This window comes from Callithrix jacchus, chromosome 3 (genome assembly GCF_049354715.1).
Source record: "Callithrix jacchus isolate 240 chromosome 3, calJac240_pri, whole genome shotgun sequence".
In the NCBI taxonomy this organism is placed as follows: domain Eukaryota; kingdom Metazoa; phylum Chordata; class Mammalia; order Primates; family Cebidae; genus Callithrix; species Callithrix jacchus.
Genome location: NC_133504.1, coordinates 192,873,459 through 192,889,882, shown reverse-complemented (window position 1 = coordinate 192,889,882; position 16,424 = coordinate 192,873,459). Strand labels below are relative to the sequence as shown.

The 16,424-nt window shown below is 40.0% G+C and overlaps 1 protein-coding gene across 7 annotated transcripts in view; it reads left to right on the top strand.

Moving 5' to 3' along the window:
• Positions 1–16,424, top strand: part of LOC108587714 (uncharacterized) — a 49,919-nt gene that overhangs the window by 11,533 nt on the left and 21,962 nt on the right. For 5 of the 7 annotated variants that reach the window (XR_004741139.3, XR_013533250.1, XR_013533251.1 and 2 more), the window contains exons 2-3: positions 447–573; positions 1,002–1,097. Coding sequence is in view for 1 of the 7 variants with exons in the window: in XM_035294422.3 (XP_035150313.2) it covers positions 447–573; positions 1,002–1,097 (223 nt within the window). In the remaining 6 variants the exon portion in view is untranslated. The remainder of the gene's footprint in view (positions 1–446; positions 574–1,001; positions 1,098–16,424) is intronic. The other 2 variants (XM_035294426.3, XM_035294423.3) reach the window with 1 other exon arrangement.

The following is a 16,424-nucleotide window of genomic DNA, read 5'->3' as shown; positions in this document are numbered from 1 at the left end:
AATGGCACCCAGACCCGTGTATTTTGTATGGAGAACCGCCGTGCTGGGGCACCGGCCGAAACAGCCACACCAGCCAAAACAGCTTTGCTGGTAACCCATGGGGCTCCTCCACCTGGGAATCTCCTGGTCTGTAGGCAATAAAAGTCCATCTGGAAATGCAGAGTCCACTCACCCTGCACACTTTCACTGGGAGCTGCAATCCTGAGCTGCTCCTGATCAGCCATCTTGGTGCTGTTGAGCCCATTTTCTTTATTGCAGCAACAGAAATTGTTGCTTGCCCTCCTTTTACCACAGTTACAGAATAGAATAGTTTAGAGAACATTACTGTGTTGAAAGTTGTTTTATCAGATAATTCCAGTCAATCACATGTCAGAACTAGTTCTCTTAACTCATTTTACCTGTAGTCAAATTAAGACCTCTGTAACTTGATACATATGTATTTTCAGAAACTCTTAACATTCAGGGATGTGACCATAGAATTCTCTCCAGAAGAGTGGAGATGTCTGGACCCTGCCCAGCAGAATTTATATAGAGATGTGATGTTGGAGAACTACAGAAACCTGGTCTCCCTGGGTGAGGATAGCTTTAATATGTAATTCCTAATTCTCTCAGCTTATTCCTTTGTAGAATGTCTCTTGGGAACTTTTTTGTTTTGTCTCTACATAAATCTTCTGTTTTCTTGAGATAATTTGTATCCTTCACTCTAGGTTAGTGGTAATTCTAGAGATTCAGTGACATGCAATATCATTTCCCATATCTTAAAATACAATTCATATTGCATTTTAAGTTATTTTTGATTCAGTAGTACTGCGTAGTGGAACTTAGGACCCACGGATTTAAAATACTTAAATATTCTAAAGATACTGTCAGGAAACAATTTTTGGATTAATTTTCTAGAATCTTCCATAATTTCTCTATTGTGCTTAGCATAGTACTAGGTTGGTAATCGGAGTATCCCTGTCAATAGTCATTTTTTTTTTTTTTTTTTTTTAATAAAACAGGTGCTGCTCTCTCTAACCCAGACCTGGTCACCTGTCTGGGGCAAAGAAAGGAGCCCTACAATGTGAAGATACATCAGACAGTAGCCAGATCACCAGGTAGGTGACAGTGAACGAAGGAGAGGACAAAGGCAAGTGGACCAAAGGTCAAGAAGGAAGCCAGGCCTTAAAATGTAGTTTGGGGTCAGGTGTGGTGGCTCACGCCTGTAATCCCAGCACTTTGGGAGGCCGAGGTGGACAGATCACGAGGTCAAAAGATCAAAACCATCCTGGCCAACATGGTGAAACCCCGTCTCCACTGCAAATACAAAAATTAGCTGGGTGGGGTGGCACGCACCTGTAGTTCCAGCTACTTGGGAGGCTGAGGCAGGAGAATCACTTGAACCTGGGAGGCACAGGTTGCACTGAGCCGAGATCTTGCCACTGTACTCCAGCCTGGCAACAGAGGGAGACTCAGTCTCAAAAAAAAAAGAAAAAAAAAAAACAGTAGTTTGGGAAGCTCTGCTCCAATGAATATAATTTCTGAAAAAGCTGCAGTTTTTTTTTTCTCATGTTCACAAATAGGGTCATCTTCTGTCCCATGCTGTTAAATCATCTAAGAATTCTTTTTTCTTCAGTGATCTCCCTTTAAGTTTACAGGGAAAGCCAATGTCTACTTTATCACTTATAAGGGGCTGCATGATCTGACTGCTGTTCCATTGCTTTTGGAGACATTGGAATATTTGTATATTGAGGAGTTGTATGGTAATGGATTTTTTTTTCACATACTGTTTTTGCGTGACGTCTAGAATGTGTAAGGTGAGTAATGGACATTTTGGGATTTGGTACAGAAATCCCAGGAATACCAGGGACAGATGTGTCTTTTCTGCTTAGTGATTTTTAATCCTATAGAGGTTGCAAATGTAATTCTACAAAAATTCTTACTCAGCAAAAATTTTATCAGAACAGTAAGCGTTTTCCTAAATATGAAAACATCTCATGTTAATTTACTTCAAAATAAGATTGTTTTAGTATAAACAGGACTTTGTAATTTAAACTATATGTGCAGATTTTGGAAATTTATAATATACTTTAAAGCATGGGTTTCCAACATGGGCCACACTGGAAGAAGAATGGTCTTCCCTGGGCCACATTGGAAGGATTGTGTTGGGCCACACATAAAATACGCTAACACTAATGATAGCTGATGAGCTTAAAAAAAATGAAAGGTTTGTGAAAAATTTTTGTGATATCCTCCACACAGAAAAGCAAAAAGTCCTTGCATTCAAAGAGTTGGACACCACTGGATGAAAGTATCTACTCACCTTCTATATTTCTTAAATGCACTGTATCATTAACCAGCATAGAGCATTGCTAAGTATATATCAAGCTCTCAATTGTTACCTTATTTCTTAATAATTATTATCCTGTAATTTTGTCCCAGTAGGAAGTCTACTGAAATTCTGTCGTTGAGATGTATCTGTATCTATATAAAAATATGTGTCTCACACCCTCACCTATGTAAGTTATATAAGTGCATAGTAAGTTCTCGCTTAACATTGTCATTAAGTTCTTGGAAGCTAAGGAAAGCAACAGATTAAGAAAACTAATTTTATCAGAGTTTAATTGATACACACACCAGTTATGTTTGAATGGTATATAGCAACATTGTTTCATTTAAAGATGCAGTTTCAAGAACCCATTTTGAACATTGAGTGAGGACTTAACTGTACAGCTATGTTTGTGTGACATGGATTTTTCTGATAAATAAAAATTATATAACTACATATTTAATGTATACAATGTAATGATTTGATATGCATATACATTATGAAACCAAATGTAGTCAAGTTCATAAATCTATTACCTCACATAGCCATTTTGTTTGGTAGTAAGAATACATAAGGCCTACTGTTGTAGCAAATTTAAATGCTGTTTTGGTAACCTAATGCTAATGTACATTAGATTTCTCAGATTTACTCAACTTACAACTAAAAATTTGTACTCTTGAACAACGTCTCATATTCCCAACCTCAGGCACTAACAGCTACCGTTCTGCTGTCTGCTTCTGTGAGTTTACACTTTTAGATTTCCTATCTAACCAAGAAGATTCAGTTTCTTTTTCTTTCTGTGCTTGGCTTATTTCATTTAGTATAATGTCCTCCAGGTCTATCCGCATTGTAAACGGCTGGATTTCCTTTTGTCTTATAGTTGAATAGTAACCTGTTTGTGTTTATGTACACACACCATGTATTGGCTATTGTAAACAGTACTACAGTAAACATGGGGAGGAAGATATTTCTTCTAGATGCTAAGTTATTTCCTTTAGTACTATGCCCAGAAATGGTATTACTGGATTATATGATGGTTCTAGTTTAATTTTTTACTATATTTTTATGATGACTTTATCAATTTGCATCTCACCAGCAGTGTACAAGATTTCCCTTGAATGTATTTCTTCTTTGAGAAAAAAAAAAAAATCTAACCTTTTACTTGTTTTTGAATATGGTATCATTATTGTTTTGCTTTGAATTGCAGAAATTTTTTTTTTATTGCATTTTAGGTTTTGGGGTACATGTGCAGAACATGCAAGATAGTTGCATAGGTGCACACATGGCAGTGTGATTTGCTGCCTTCCTCCCCTTCACCCACATCTGGCATTTCTCCCCATGCCAGATGTGGGTGAAGGGGAGGAAGGCATGCCTCCCCAGCTCCCCCCCACTGTCCCTCCCCTATTCCCCCCAATAGACCCCAGTGTGTAGTGCTCCCCTCCCTGTGTCCATGTGTTTTCATTGTTCATCACACGCCTATGAGTGAGAACATGCGGTATTTCATTTTCTGTTCTTGTGTCAGTTTGCTGAGAATGATGTTCTCCAGATTCATCCATGACCCTACAAATGACACGAACTCATCGTTTCTGATTGCTGCATAATATTCCATGGTGTATATGTGTCACATTTTCCCAGTCAAGTCTATCATCGATGGGCATTTGGGTTGGTTCCAGGTCTTTGCTCTTGTAAACAGTGCTGCAATGAACATTCATGTGCATGTGTCCTTATAGTAGAACAATTTATAGTCCCTTGGATATATACCCAGTAATGGGATTGCTGGGTCAGATGGAATTTCTATTTCTAGGTCCTTGAGGAATCGCCACACTGTCTTCCACAATGGTTGAACTAATTTACACTCCCACCAACAGTGTAAAAGTGCATGCTTCACGAAGTTCTCGTGTTGTGTTTATCAGCTCCATCTATTTACTCATATTCCTCTCTAAGTTGTCCATTCTTGTTATCATTTCATCAAATCTTTTTTCAAGGTTCTTAGTTTCTTTGTATTGAGTTAGAACATGTTCTTTTAGCTCACGGAAGTTTCTCATTACCCACCTTCTCATGTCTGATTCTGTCATTTTATCACACTCATTCTCCGTCCAGCTTTGTTCCCTTGCTGGTGAGGAGTTGTGGTCCCTTGTAGGAGGCGAGGTGTTCTGGTTTCGGGCGTTTTCCTCCTTTTTGCTCTGGTTTCTTCCCATCTTTGTGGATTTATCCACCTGTCGTCTGAGTAGTTGCTGATTTTCCAATTGGGTCTCTGAGTGGATGTCCAGATTGTTGATGATGAAGTATTTCTGTTCTTAGTTTTCCTTCTAACAGTCTGGCCCCTCTGCTGTAGGACTGCTGAGGTCCACTCCTGGCCCTGCTTGCCTGGGGAACACCTGTAGCAGCTGCAGAACCATGAGGGTTGCTACCAGTTTCTTCTTCTGCTATCTTTGTCCCTGAATGATGCCTGCCAAATGTCAGTCTGATCAGTCCTTTGTGAGGTGACTCTTTGGATATACGGGGGTCAGGGAGCTGCTTGAGGAGACAGTCTGTACTCTATCGGAGCTCAAGTGCTGAGCTGTGAGCTTCGTTGTTCATTCAGGGCTGCTAGGCAGGTACGTTTAAGTTTGCTGCAGCAGAACTCATAAAACCCCTTTTTTCCCTCAGGTGCTCTGTCTCGGGGAGTTAGGGCTTTATTTATGAGTATCCGTTGCACTGTCCTGCCCAACAAGGGGGCAGTCTAGTCACTGCCTGCCTGCAGAGGCTATGCTGAGCTGCCGTGGGCTCCTCCCTGCTGCCGTGTGTAATTTCCTGTAGTCCTGTTTATATGGGTGTGGTTAGAACTGCCGTGGCAATGGTTGCCTTCCTCTGTAATGGTGGACTCTCTCTGTTATGGCAGGTTGCCTTGGCAACAGCAGTCAGCAACGGCAGAGTACCTCCGTAAGGGTGGAGTGCCTCCGTAATGGCGGACGCCCCTCCCCCCACCAAGCTGCACCAGCCTGGGTTCAGCTGTGCTTGCCTGAAACTCTCAACCCCAAGCGTTTCCAATTGCTGTTTTGTTTTTGTGGGGGTGGGACTCGCCAAGCCTGATCTTGGCTCCCTGCCTCAGAGCCCTTTTTTTTTTTTTAAGTTAAACGGTTGACTCTCTCCCAGGTGTTCCAGTCACCTGCTGAAAGGTCGCCAGGATCTGTGTGATTTCCCGTGTGATGACCCACTGCGCTGGCTGAAACAACATCGCTACAACATCGCTGCCCGGGAATCTTCTGGCCTGGCTTTCTGTTTAAGTCTCGTTTAATCAGATGAATGTGCTAATCTGCCTTCCGAAAACTCCAATTGCCGGTTTAACAGGGCAACCAAACCAGTGTATTTTGTACAGAGTGCCGCTGTGCTGCGGTGCCGGCTGAAACAGCCGTGCCAGCCAAAACAGCTGCGCTGGCAGCCCGTGGGGCTCCTACACCTGGGAATCTCCTGGTCTGTGGGCAATAAAGATCCGTCTGGAAATGCAGCATCCACTCACCCTCTGCGCTTTCACTGGGAGCTGCAATCCTGAGTTGGTCCTACAGCTCCACCTTCTCCTCCTCTGTCCACCGAATTGCAGAAATTTCTTACGCATTTTGGATATTAACTTATCAGAGATATGGCTTGCAAATACTTTTCTATTTTGTAGGGTTTTAAATTTTTTTGCCTTTTTATTTTTATTTTCTTTAAGAGGAGGAGGGATGGGGGAAGGGGAGCAAAATTTGGGTGATTTTTTTGTGTTTGTTTTTTTCTTCATAGAAGCTGTTTACTTTGATGCAGTCTTGCTTGTTTATATTTTATTTTGTTGCTGTGCTGTTGATGTTACTTCAAAAACGTTATTAATTGCTGAGACCAATATGACCAAGGATTTTCCATATGTTTTCTTCAGGAGTTTTAAGATTTTATGTCTTATATTTAAATCTTTTGTTTTGAAAGTTTGGAATTTGAAAGCATGATGCCTGCTAGGCAAGACGGCTCATGCCTGTAATACCAGCATTTTGGGAGGCCGAGGTGGGTAGATCACTTGAGATCAGGAGTTCAAGACTAGCCTGGCCAATATGGTAAAACCCTGTCTCTACTAAAAATATGCAAAAATTAGCCAGGCGTGGTAGTGGGCATTTGTAATCCCAGCTACTCTGAAATCTGAGACAGGACAGTCTCTTGAACCCAAGAGGCAAAGGTTGCAGTGAACCTGGATTGTGCCACTGCACTCCAGCCTTGGCAACAGAGCCCAACTCCATCTCATAAAAAGAAAGAAAGAAAGTACAATGCTCCCCAGCTTTGTTCTTTCTCAAGATTGCCCAGGTTATTTAAAGTCGTTTAAGGTTACTTAAATTTTACAATTGTGTTTTCTATTGTGGAAAATGCCAATAAAATTTTGATAGGGATCACATTGAATTTGTAGATCACTTTGGATAATATTCTTTGACAATATTAGTTATCCTAATGGAACATGTTTCCATTTATTTGTGTCTATTTCAATTTCTGTCATTAATATCTTATGTATTTAGTGTATAATACTATATATTTTTTATGTCATCTGTTAAATTTATTTTATTATTTATTAACTTTCTTATTTTTATACTATTGCAAATGGAAACAGTTTCTTTTTTTGGAAAGTTTGTTTTTACTCTGTAGAAATGCAAGAAATATTTGTATGTGGTGCCAGGTGCAGTGGCTCATTTCTGTGATCCCAGCACTTTAAGAGGCCAAGACAGTTATATCACTTGAGTACAAGAGTTTGAGATAAGCCTGGGCAATAGAGTGAGACCCTGTCTCAAAAAAATCCCAACAACCATCTATATTTTGATTATGTATCCTGATACTTTAATGAATACATTTATTGGTTCAATCAATTTTTCTGGTTTTACTCTAAGGTTTTATATATATGCACGATTATATTATTCACAAACAGTAACATTTTTTTTCATTTCCAAGGTGGAGAGCTTTATTCTCCTTTTCATTGTCTAATTACTCTGATACAACTTTCCAGTAATATGTTAAGATAGAAGCTGTGGCCCTGGGGCGGGCCTGCAGATCTTGGCCTCGGCTATGGTCTTTGAAGCAGCCCTGTGTTTGTGCATTTGACAACTCATCGTTTCTGTAAACTATTTTTGGCAAGTAAAGATCTCCTTTTGTTGAGTCCCCAGGCTGATGATATTACCTCTGGGGTTACAGCGAAGGGTTGTAGTTGGGTCACAAGGGTGCTGTTGGGTCTGCTGTGGGGTCTGCCTTTTGATGGTTCTATTACCAGAGATTTGGACAGTCATGGATTCTTTTTGGGCCCTGGAAAGATTAAATTTCCTTGAGGATATTAATCTATATGGCAGGCAGTAGGCTAGGGTTTTGAAGTTTGTCTGCATATGATGGGCCAGATACCAGGTATATGAATGGGTTTGGCTTCTGTTGACTACTGGGGAACAGTTTTCACAGGTCTCCCTGAGTGTATACAACTGGCCATTGACTGTGGCTGTGAGGGCTAGAACTGAGTCACAGGGCTGCTTCAGGGACCACAGTTGAGGCCAAGATCTGCAGGCCTGCCTCCAGGGCCATGGCTGAACGTATCTCCCTGCAGGTTTCTTGATGGGAAGGACCACTTGTATACTATAGCTGAGACAGGAATTTGGAAAAGGTTGCAGAACTGCTTCAGGATTTTTATTAAGACCAAGCCTCATGCACCATTTCCTTGTCTGTAGCCATGTCTGTGGGCTCTTGAGTTGGCCAGCTGAGTGAGGGCCTTCTTATTTCAAATAACCCTTGTTGATCTCTGGCTTCACTGAGGTTTCACAATGCTAACCATAGGCAAGCACCTTTCTACTTCTGTTTTCTATATGCTTACTACTTAAAATATTGTATAAAAGTGGAATCATGCACTGTCACTTTGTTAGTGTCTTATTTCACTTAAGATAATCACGTTAAGATTTATCCTTATTGTAGCATCTGACAAGATATTTTCATGTGAAGCTAAAGAATATTTCATTGCATGTATAAGCCACATCAATGAATGAATGATTTTAAAAGAAGGATGTTTGAATTTTTTTAGTTTTTCAATTTTGTAAATGATATGGTTTGGATCTATGTCCCCATTCAAATCTCATGTCAAATTGCAATCCCTAATGTTAGAGGTGAGGCCTGGTGGGAAGGGGTTGGATCATAGGGTTGGCTTCTCGTGAATAGTTTAGCAGCAGCCCCTTTGGTACTATCTTTGCCATAGTGAGTGACTTCTCCTGAGATCTTATTTTTTAAAAGCATGTGGCACCTTCCCTGTCACTCTGTCTTGCTCCTGCTCCCGCTATGTGAGATGACTCACTCTCCCTTTGCTTTGTGCCATGATTGGAAGCTTTTTGAGGCGTCCTCAGAAGCAGAAGCTGCTGTGCTTCCTGTATAGCCTGCAAAACCATGAGCCAATTAAAGCTCTTTTTAAAATAAATAATCCAGTCTCAGGTACTTATTTATAGCAATGTGAGAATAATACAGTGAATATTGCTGCAATAAACATGGGTGTATGAGTATTTCTTTCAGGTATACATACTTTGCATACTTTGAATAGATGCTCAGAAGCGGAATTATTGGGTCATATATATTAATTTTTTATTTTTGGAGGAACTTGCATACATTTTTCATGTGGCTGCATCACTTTTTTTTCCACCAACAGTGCATAAGGGTTTCAATTCATTTACATTCCTTTTTTTTTCCTTTTTGTGGAGAATGGGGTCTCGCTATATTGCCCAGGCAGGTTTCGAATGCCTGGGCTCAAGCTGTCCTCTGCCTCTGTCTCCCGAAGAGCTGGGATTACAGGCATGAGCCACTGCACCTGGCCATTTCCTTTACATTCTTGACAATATTTGTTATTTTTTGTTTGTTTAATATTGGCCATCTTAATTAATGCACAATAATACCTCATTGTGGTTTTGCTTTACATTTTTCTAAAGATTAGAAATTTTCTCAATAATTGGTGGCTATGTCAAGATCCACCATCAAATAAATATTGGCAAACCTACATCCAGGGGCATAGATGGATGTTTCTGTCTGTGGCTTCCTGTGTATTTCATCTTTGGAGAAACGTTTATACTTCAATATACTTGGTGAAGTATAAATTGTAAGTGCCTTAAAATTTTCTTTCCTCCTATAAATATAAGCACTGAGTTTGGATAATTTTGCTGGATTCTTCAACCACTGAGTTCTTTTTATATAAAACGAAGTGAATAACCTTGACTGAGAATCAGAGACCTAAGCCCATTGACTGCAGTGTAAGGTCAGTCTTAACCCTGCCAAAGCAGGTCATTAATAGCCCAATAATGTTTTGCAGGTGAACCTTTGCTTCAGGTGTTTCTGCCTGCTCAAATTAGATAGGGAAGGAGACTTTGTACTGAGAAGCTACAGACCCTTGGAAAGCTGGATATCCACAGGCAGATGCAGTGAGGGTTGGGATGAGAAGAAATTGTGATATCCTCTGAGAGGCTGTAATTGTTACTGTCATGGGGCTGTTTCTAGATTCTGTCAATTTAAAAGTGAGTTTATTCTAAGGAATATTGCAGTGGGGAAAGCATCAAGCATAAGACCTGCAAGCATCTCCAAAATGAAAGGGCTATTTTTTGTATAGAGGAGCAAACAAGATTAGAAAGAAGGTGGGAAGGAAAGGGCAGAATGGAGAGTGGTAAAATTAGATTCAAGATTAGAGAATGTTTCACCCTGAAATCAGCCTGCTCTTGGGAGAGTCATAAAAAGGGGTTGTATGCTGGCTCAGACTGAGGGTGGAGCAGAGTCCAGGGCCTGGGGGAAGGAGAGAAACGTAAGCAAAGTTTGGTTAACGCGTATTCTGTTCTGAACACTAAAGACAACATTATTTGTTTATGAGGGAAAATGAGAATGTAGAGCCTGCGAATCTGTGATATTTAAAGAGGGATCATCATCAAAGTCATAATGAAAAGGGTATTTCTTTGCAATAAGCTTTTCTTCCAGAACACAAAGGATTGGAGAGACCTTAGTCATAGCTATTTACCAAGATTCACTACCCACCTCATCTTTTCTCCCACTTTCCTTTGTCCTACACATTTTTCCCCTTTGACTTTTACTGAGTTGTATTCACTATAATAACCTGGTAAATATACATAAAGTGTTTCTACTAAGTTCTGTGAGTATTTTTTATCAAATTATTAAACTTCAGGGAAGGAGTTATGGAAGCCCATTATTTATAGTCAGTTGCTCAGATGTATAGTTGGACCCCTGGGGCTTGTGACTGGCATGTGCAGTGGAAGCAGTGTTGTGGGGCTGAGCCCTGAGCCAATGGGGTCTATGCTGACCCTGGGTGTTGTCACAATTGAGTTGTTGGACACCCAGTTGTATTGGAGGATTGGTTGGTGCTGAGCAAACTCTGTATATTTGGTGTTGGAATAAAGAGATCAGGCTGGGTGTGCCTCATGCCTGTAATCCTAGCACTTTGGAAGGCCAAGGAGGGCAGATGGCTTGAGCTCAGGAATTCAGAACCAGCATCGGCAACATGGTGAAATGCCACCTTTACCAAAAATACAAAAAATTAGCTGGGCATGGTGGCACACACCGTATTCCCAGCTACTTGGGGGACTGAGTCTGGAGGACTGCTTGAACCCTAGGAGGTCAAGGCTGCTGTGACCTGAGATCATGCCACTATACTACAGCCTGAGTGAGACTCTGTCTCAAAAAAAAAAAAAAGTCACAGCAGATGGTTGGAGGGAGATGGTGGGTCTGCTGAAGAATGGAGAGTTTATTTTTCCTTTTTATTCTTGGAGACAGTGTCTCCTCTGTCATCTAGGCTGGAGTGCAGTGGTGTGATTTCAGCTCACTGAAACCTCTGCCTCCTGAGTTCAAGCGATTAATTCCTGTCTCAGCCTCCTGAGTAGCTGGGACTACAGGAATGCATCAAAACCCCACTAATTTTTTGTATTCTTAGTAGAGACAGGGTTTTTACCATGTTGGCCACACTGGTCTCAACTCTTGACTTTAGGTGATTCACCCAACTCGGCCTCCCAGAGTTCTGGGATTGCAGGTGTGAGCCATGGTGCCCAGCTGAGAGTTAATTTTTTTTTGCACACAAGTTGTCACACTGTTAGGTGTCCTGTGATTCTAGATCTCCTCCATAGGGGACTGAGGACTTAAAGGGAAGGAGTTCTGAGGACAGACTCTTCCTTCCACCCTTCTGCTACAATGTGATTTCTGCACATTCACACACATGCATGCTAGGCGATGCTGTGGCCACACTTGTCTCATGACAAAGCTTCACTCAGGAATTGTGCCGAGAACACCTCTGCTTCTGGAGTTTTCCACGAATAGGCTACGTAAGTGTCCAGAAGACTCATGGGCTCTTTCTACCTGCCAGATCTTGAGCTTGCACCAGTAACCTGTTTTCTCCAGTAGAATCGGCTTCTGGATCACCTGTCTCCCTGCATGCACACATTTACAAGTCAGAGGTGTCCTGCCTGGGCCAATATCTAGAATGCTAACCAGTTGTTTTACCAACTGTGCACTGACCTGCACCCATGGGTTCTTGATAGCACCTTTTTAAATCTGCATTTCCCCCCCACACAGACCCTCTTTCTTGTGAACACAGTATGCCCAACGTCACCCTGCAGGTGCCTAAATCCAGTCCCTGCTGGAATCAGATGTCCATGATTTCAAGGCAAAGTTTTTGAGTGAGGTTATTGTAAATATACATGCAAAATAGAATTAAGAGACTTAATCCTCAGATTGGAAAATGAAGGGTGTTTATTCTCCTCCCTTTTCTTAAAATCTTTGATTTAGAAAATTTTTATATATAAATTCTTTCTCTACCTTTTATGTTTTTTGTTATCTTTTAAGTCGCTAATTTGTTTCTTGTCTAATTTTTATTTTTTTATGCTAATGTTGGGATTATTTAGTTATTTTTTTTAAGTTTTTTGAGGATTAAAGTTAGTTTATTTGAGATCTTTTTAAAATATAAAATATATTAATCATGGAAATAAGGATGGAAAATAAACATCAGTTTCTAAAAATATATATATTACTATAATATTCTGCCTTAAGGGGCTGGGCGATTTGGGAGGCTAAGGTGGGTGGGTCACAAGGTCAGGTGATCAAGATCATCCTGGCCATCATGGTGAAACCCCATCTCTACTAAAAATACGAAAAATTGCTGGGCGCGGTGGCTCAAGCCTGTAATCCCAGCACTTTGGGAGGCTGAGGCAGGTGGATCACAAGGTCAAGAGATCGAGACCATCCTGGTCAACATGGTGAAACCCCGTCTCTACTAAAAATACAAAAAAATTAGCTGGGCACAGTGGTGCGTGCCTGTAATCCCAGCTACTCAGGAGGCTGAGGCAGGAGAATTGCCTGAACCCAGGAGGTGGAGGTTGCAGTGAGCAGAGATCGCGCCATTGCACTCCAGCCTGGGTAACAAGAGCGAAACTCCGTCTCAAAAAACAAACAAAAAATATATAAAAAATTAGCCAGTTGTGGTGGCATACACCTGAGTCCCAGCTCCTCAGGAGGCTGAGGTAGGAGAATCACTTGAACCTGGGAGGCAGAAGCTGCAGTGAGCCGAGATGACACCACTGTACTCCAGCCTGGGCAGCAGAGCAAGACTCTGTCTTGCAAAAACAATTCTGTCTTAGAACTGCTTTTGTTACATTCCAGTTTTTATCTGTTATGGTTCTATTTTTATTTTTCTCAGGGTACGTTTTGATTTCCTTTCTTTTTTCCTTCTTTGAGCCATTGGTTGTTCAGAAATATGTTATTTAATATCCACTTAGTTGTAAGTTTTAAATTTTTCTTCTGATATTGATCTCTAGTTTTATAACATTGTAATTTAAAAACTTGATATGATTTTAGTCTGTTTAAAAATGAAAAGACTTCTTTATTTTTGTTGTCGGCCAAATTTATCACGAGTCTGGAGAATGTTCCCTGTGTTTTTGAGAAGAATATAAATTATTCTGTTGGATGAAATGTTCTATGTATATCTTTTAGGTACAGTTGTTTTATAGTGCTATGTAAGTGCCTTGTTTTCTTACTGTCTGTCTGAATGAGGTATTCTATTAAGTAGGGCAATAAAGTTTCCTGTTACTATCATACTTGTTTCTTTCTCCAGTTTTTAAAATATATGTTACATATTTATGTCCTCCAACATTCTGTACATACATATTTTTAATTGTTACATTATTTTGACAAATTAGCCTCTTATCTCTAAATATTGAATTTATTTTTTATGACAGATTTTTTTCTCTTCTTTTTTTTTTTTTTTTTTTTTTGGCAGAGTCTTGCTCTGTTATCTAGGCTGGAGTGCAGTGGCATGATCTTGGCTCACTACAACCTCTGCCTCCTGGGTTCAAGCAGTTCTCCTGTCTCAGCCTCCCAGGTAGCTGGGATTACAGGCACCCACCACCACATCTTTCTAATTTTTGTGGTTTTAGTAGAGACGAGATTTCACCATGTTGGCCAGGCTGGTCTTGAACTCCTGATCTCAGGTTATTCTCCTGCCTCAGCCTCCCAAAGTGTTGGGATTACAGGCTTCAGCCACTCTGCCCAGCTATGACTGATATTTTTCTAGAAGTCTATTTAGTCTGATACAAATATAGGCACTCCTATACTCCATTGGCATGGAATATTCTTTTTCATCCTTTAATCATTAACTATGTATTTCCTTAAATCTACGGTAAGTCTCTTGTGCACAGCATATTGTTGATTTTTTAAATCTATTCAGCTATTCTGTGAATTTTTTAGTTTATTTTTTGCTTCAAAAACAATATTCGAGAGTTGATAATTTATGAAGAATAGAAGTTTTCTTAGTTCACAATCCTGGATACTGAGTTTAAGGATATGCTATTTCTATCTGAAGAGAATCATATTTCCACATCGCAACATGACCAAAGCCTTGAGAATGACAGAAGGTGTACACCAGAGCTCATTTTTATGGTAGACCCACTCTCAGGATGAATGATAATACTAGGCCAGGCATGGTGGCTCATGCCTTATATCCCAGCACTTTGGGAGGCTGAGGAAGGTGGATCACAAGGTCAGGAGTTCAAGACCAGCCTGGCCAAGATGGTGAAACCCCATCTCTACTAAAAATGCACAAATTAACTGGTCACGGTGGTAGGGATCTGTTCACAGCTACTCTGGAGACTGAAGCAGGAGAATCATTTGGATTGCACCACTGCACTCTAGCCTGTCTGACAGAGCAAGACTCCATCTCAAAAGAAACAGGATAATAATACTAACCCTTTCCTGAAAGTAGAGCCCTCGTGACCTAATAACTTCTTAAAGGCCTCACTTCTTAATTTTATCACAATGACAGTTGAATTTTAACACAGATTTTGAGGGGACACTGAAACCACAGCAATGTGTTTTTATTGGATAACTAAATGTTTTTATATTTAAAGGAATTACTGATTGATAAGAACTTATTACTGCCATTTTGTTCATTTTCTGACCATTTAGTAGTTTCTGTTTTTTAATTCCTTCATACTGTCTTTTGTGTTTTCTTGAATTTTTGTTTCGTTGTTCTTGCTTACTTTTTCTCTTTTTCTTTTTTGTATGTGTATCTACTAGTTTTTGGTTTTGTTTTTGTAATTTCCAAGAGACTTACATGAAACATTGCATAATTTTTAAATTCTAGCTTCAATTTAACCTTTTGTTTTGTACAGCTAGGGACTTGCTCTGTTACTCAGGCTATAGTGCAGGGGTGCATTCACAGTTCAGTGCAGCCTTGGCCTGCATGGGCTCACGCAGTCCTCCCATCTCAGCTTCTTGAGTGGCTGGAACTACAAGCACATGCCACCATGTTCAGCTAATTTTGTCAGTACTTTTTGGAAAGACACGGTTTTGCCATGTTCCTCACGCTGGTCTTGCACTCTTGGCCTCATGCACTTGACTTGGCCTCCCAGTGTGCTAGGATTACAGGCATTAGCCATCGGGTCCAGTCATTTCTTTTTTTAAAACACTAAATAGCTTTCTGAGATCTTTATTTTATTTATGTATTTATCTAGTGGCAGGGTCATCCTATATTGACCAGACTGGTTTTGAAGCGGCCTCAAGCAAAAGTTAATTTCTATGTATAGAAAAATTAAACACTTTTACTTCCTTCAGCACATTATTTATGTCACCGTTTATATCTTTTTATATTATATTCCTGTTGTATCTTTTTATATTATATTCCTTTTAACAAATTATTGAAGCTGTCTATATTTTTAATACTTTTTCTTGTGGCTTTTATACCAGAGTTAAAGGTGATTTATGCACCATAATTGCAGTTTTATAGCCTTTTAAATTTAACTATGTGTATATGTTTTCCGGTAATATTTATACTTTATGTTTCCTTGTTGTAAGTTAGGATTTCATTATTTCAATGTGAAAATTTTCTCATTGGCTGTTTTTGTAAGACAGGTCTAGTGATTATAAATTTCCTCACCTTTTTAAATCTTAAAATATCTTGATACTTTATTTGTCAAGGACAACTTTGTCAGGTATAGTCTTCTTAGTTTTTCTTTTTTTCTTCTTTTTTTTTTTGGAGGTGGAATTTCACTCTTTTTGCCCAGGCTGGAGTGCAATGTGTAGTCTTGGTTCACTGCAACCTCTGCCTGCCAGGTTCAAGCAGTTCTCTTGCCTCAGCCTCCCAAGTAGCTGGGATTACAGACATGTACCACCGTGCCCGGCTAATTTTTTTTGGACTTTTTCTTTTAGTAGAGACAGGCTTTCACCATGTTGACCAGCTTGGTTGCGAACTCCTGACCTTAGGTAATCCACCTGCCTCAGCCTCTCAAAGTGCTAGGATTACAGGTGTGAGCCACTGTGCTCAGCTTTCTTAGTTTCCAAAGGTTTTTCTTTTTCTCTCTTTATTTGCACTTTAAATATGTGGTCTGATTCCTCTCTTGCTTGCATAGTTTCTGCTGAGCAATCTGCTGATAACCTTACAGGAGTTCCCTTGTATGAGAATCTCTTTTCTCTTGCTTCTTTTAAGAATCTCTCTGTCTTTGAATTTTGGTAGTTTAATTATAAGGTGTCCTGAGCAATTTTTACCAAGTTTTTGCTATAGAGATTTTGAGCTTCATAAAACTGAACATCTATTTCCCTTCCAAGATTGGGAAAATTTAAGACATTATAACTTTAA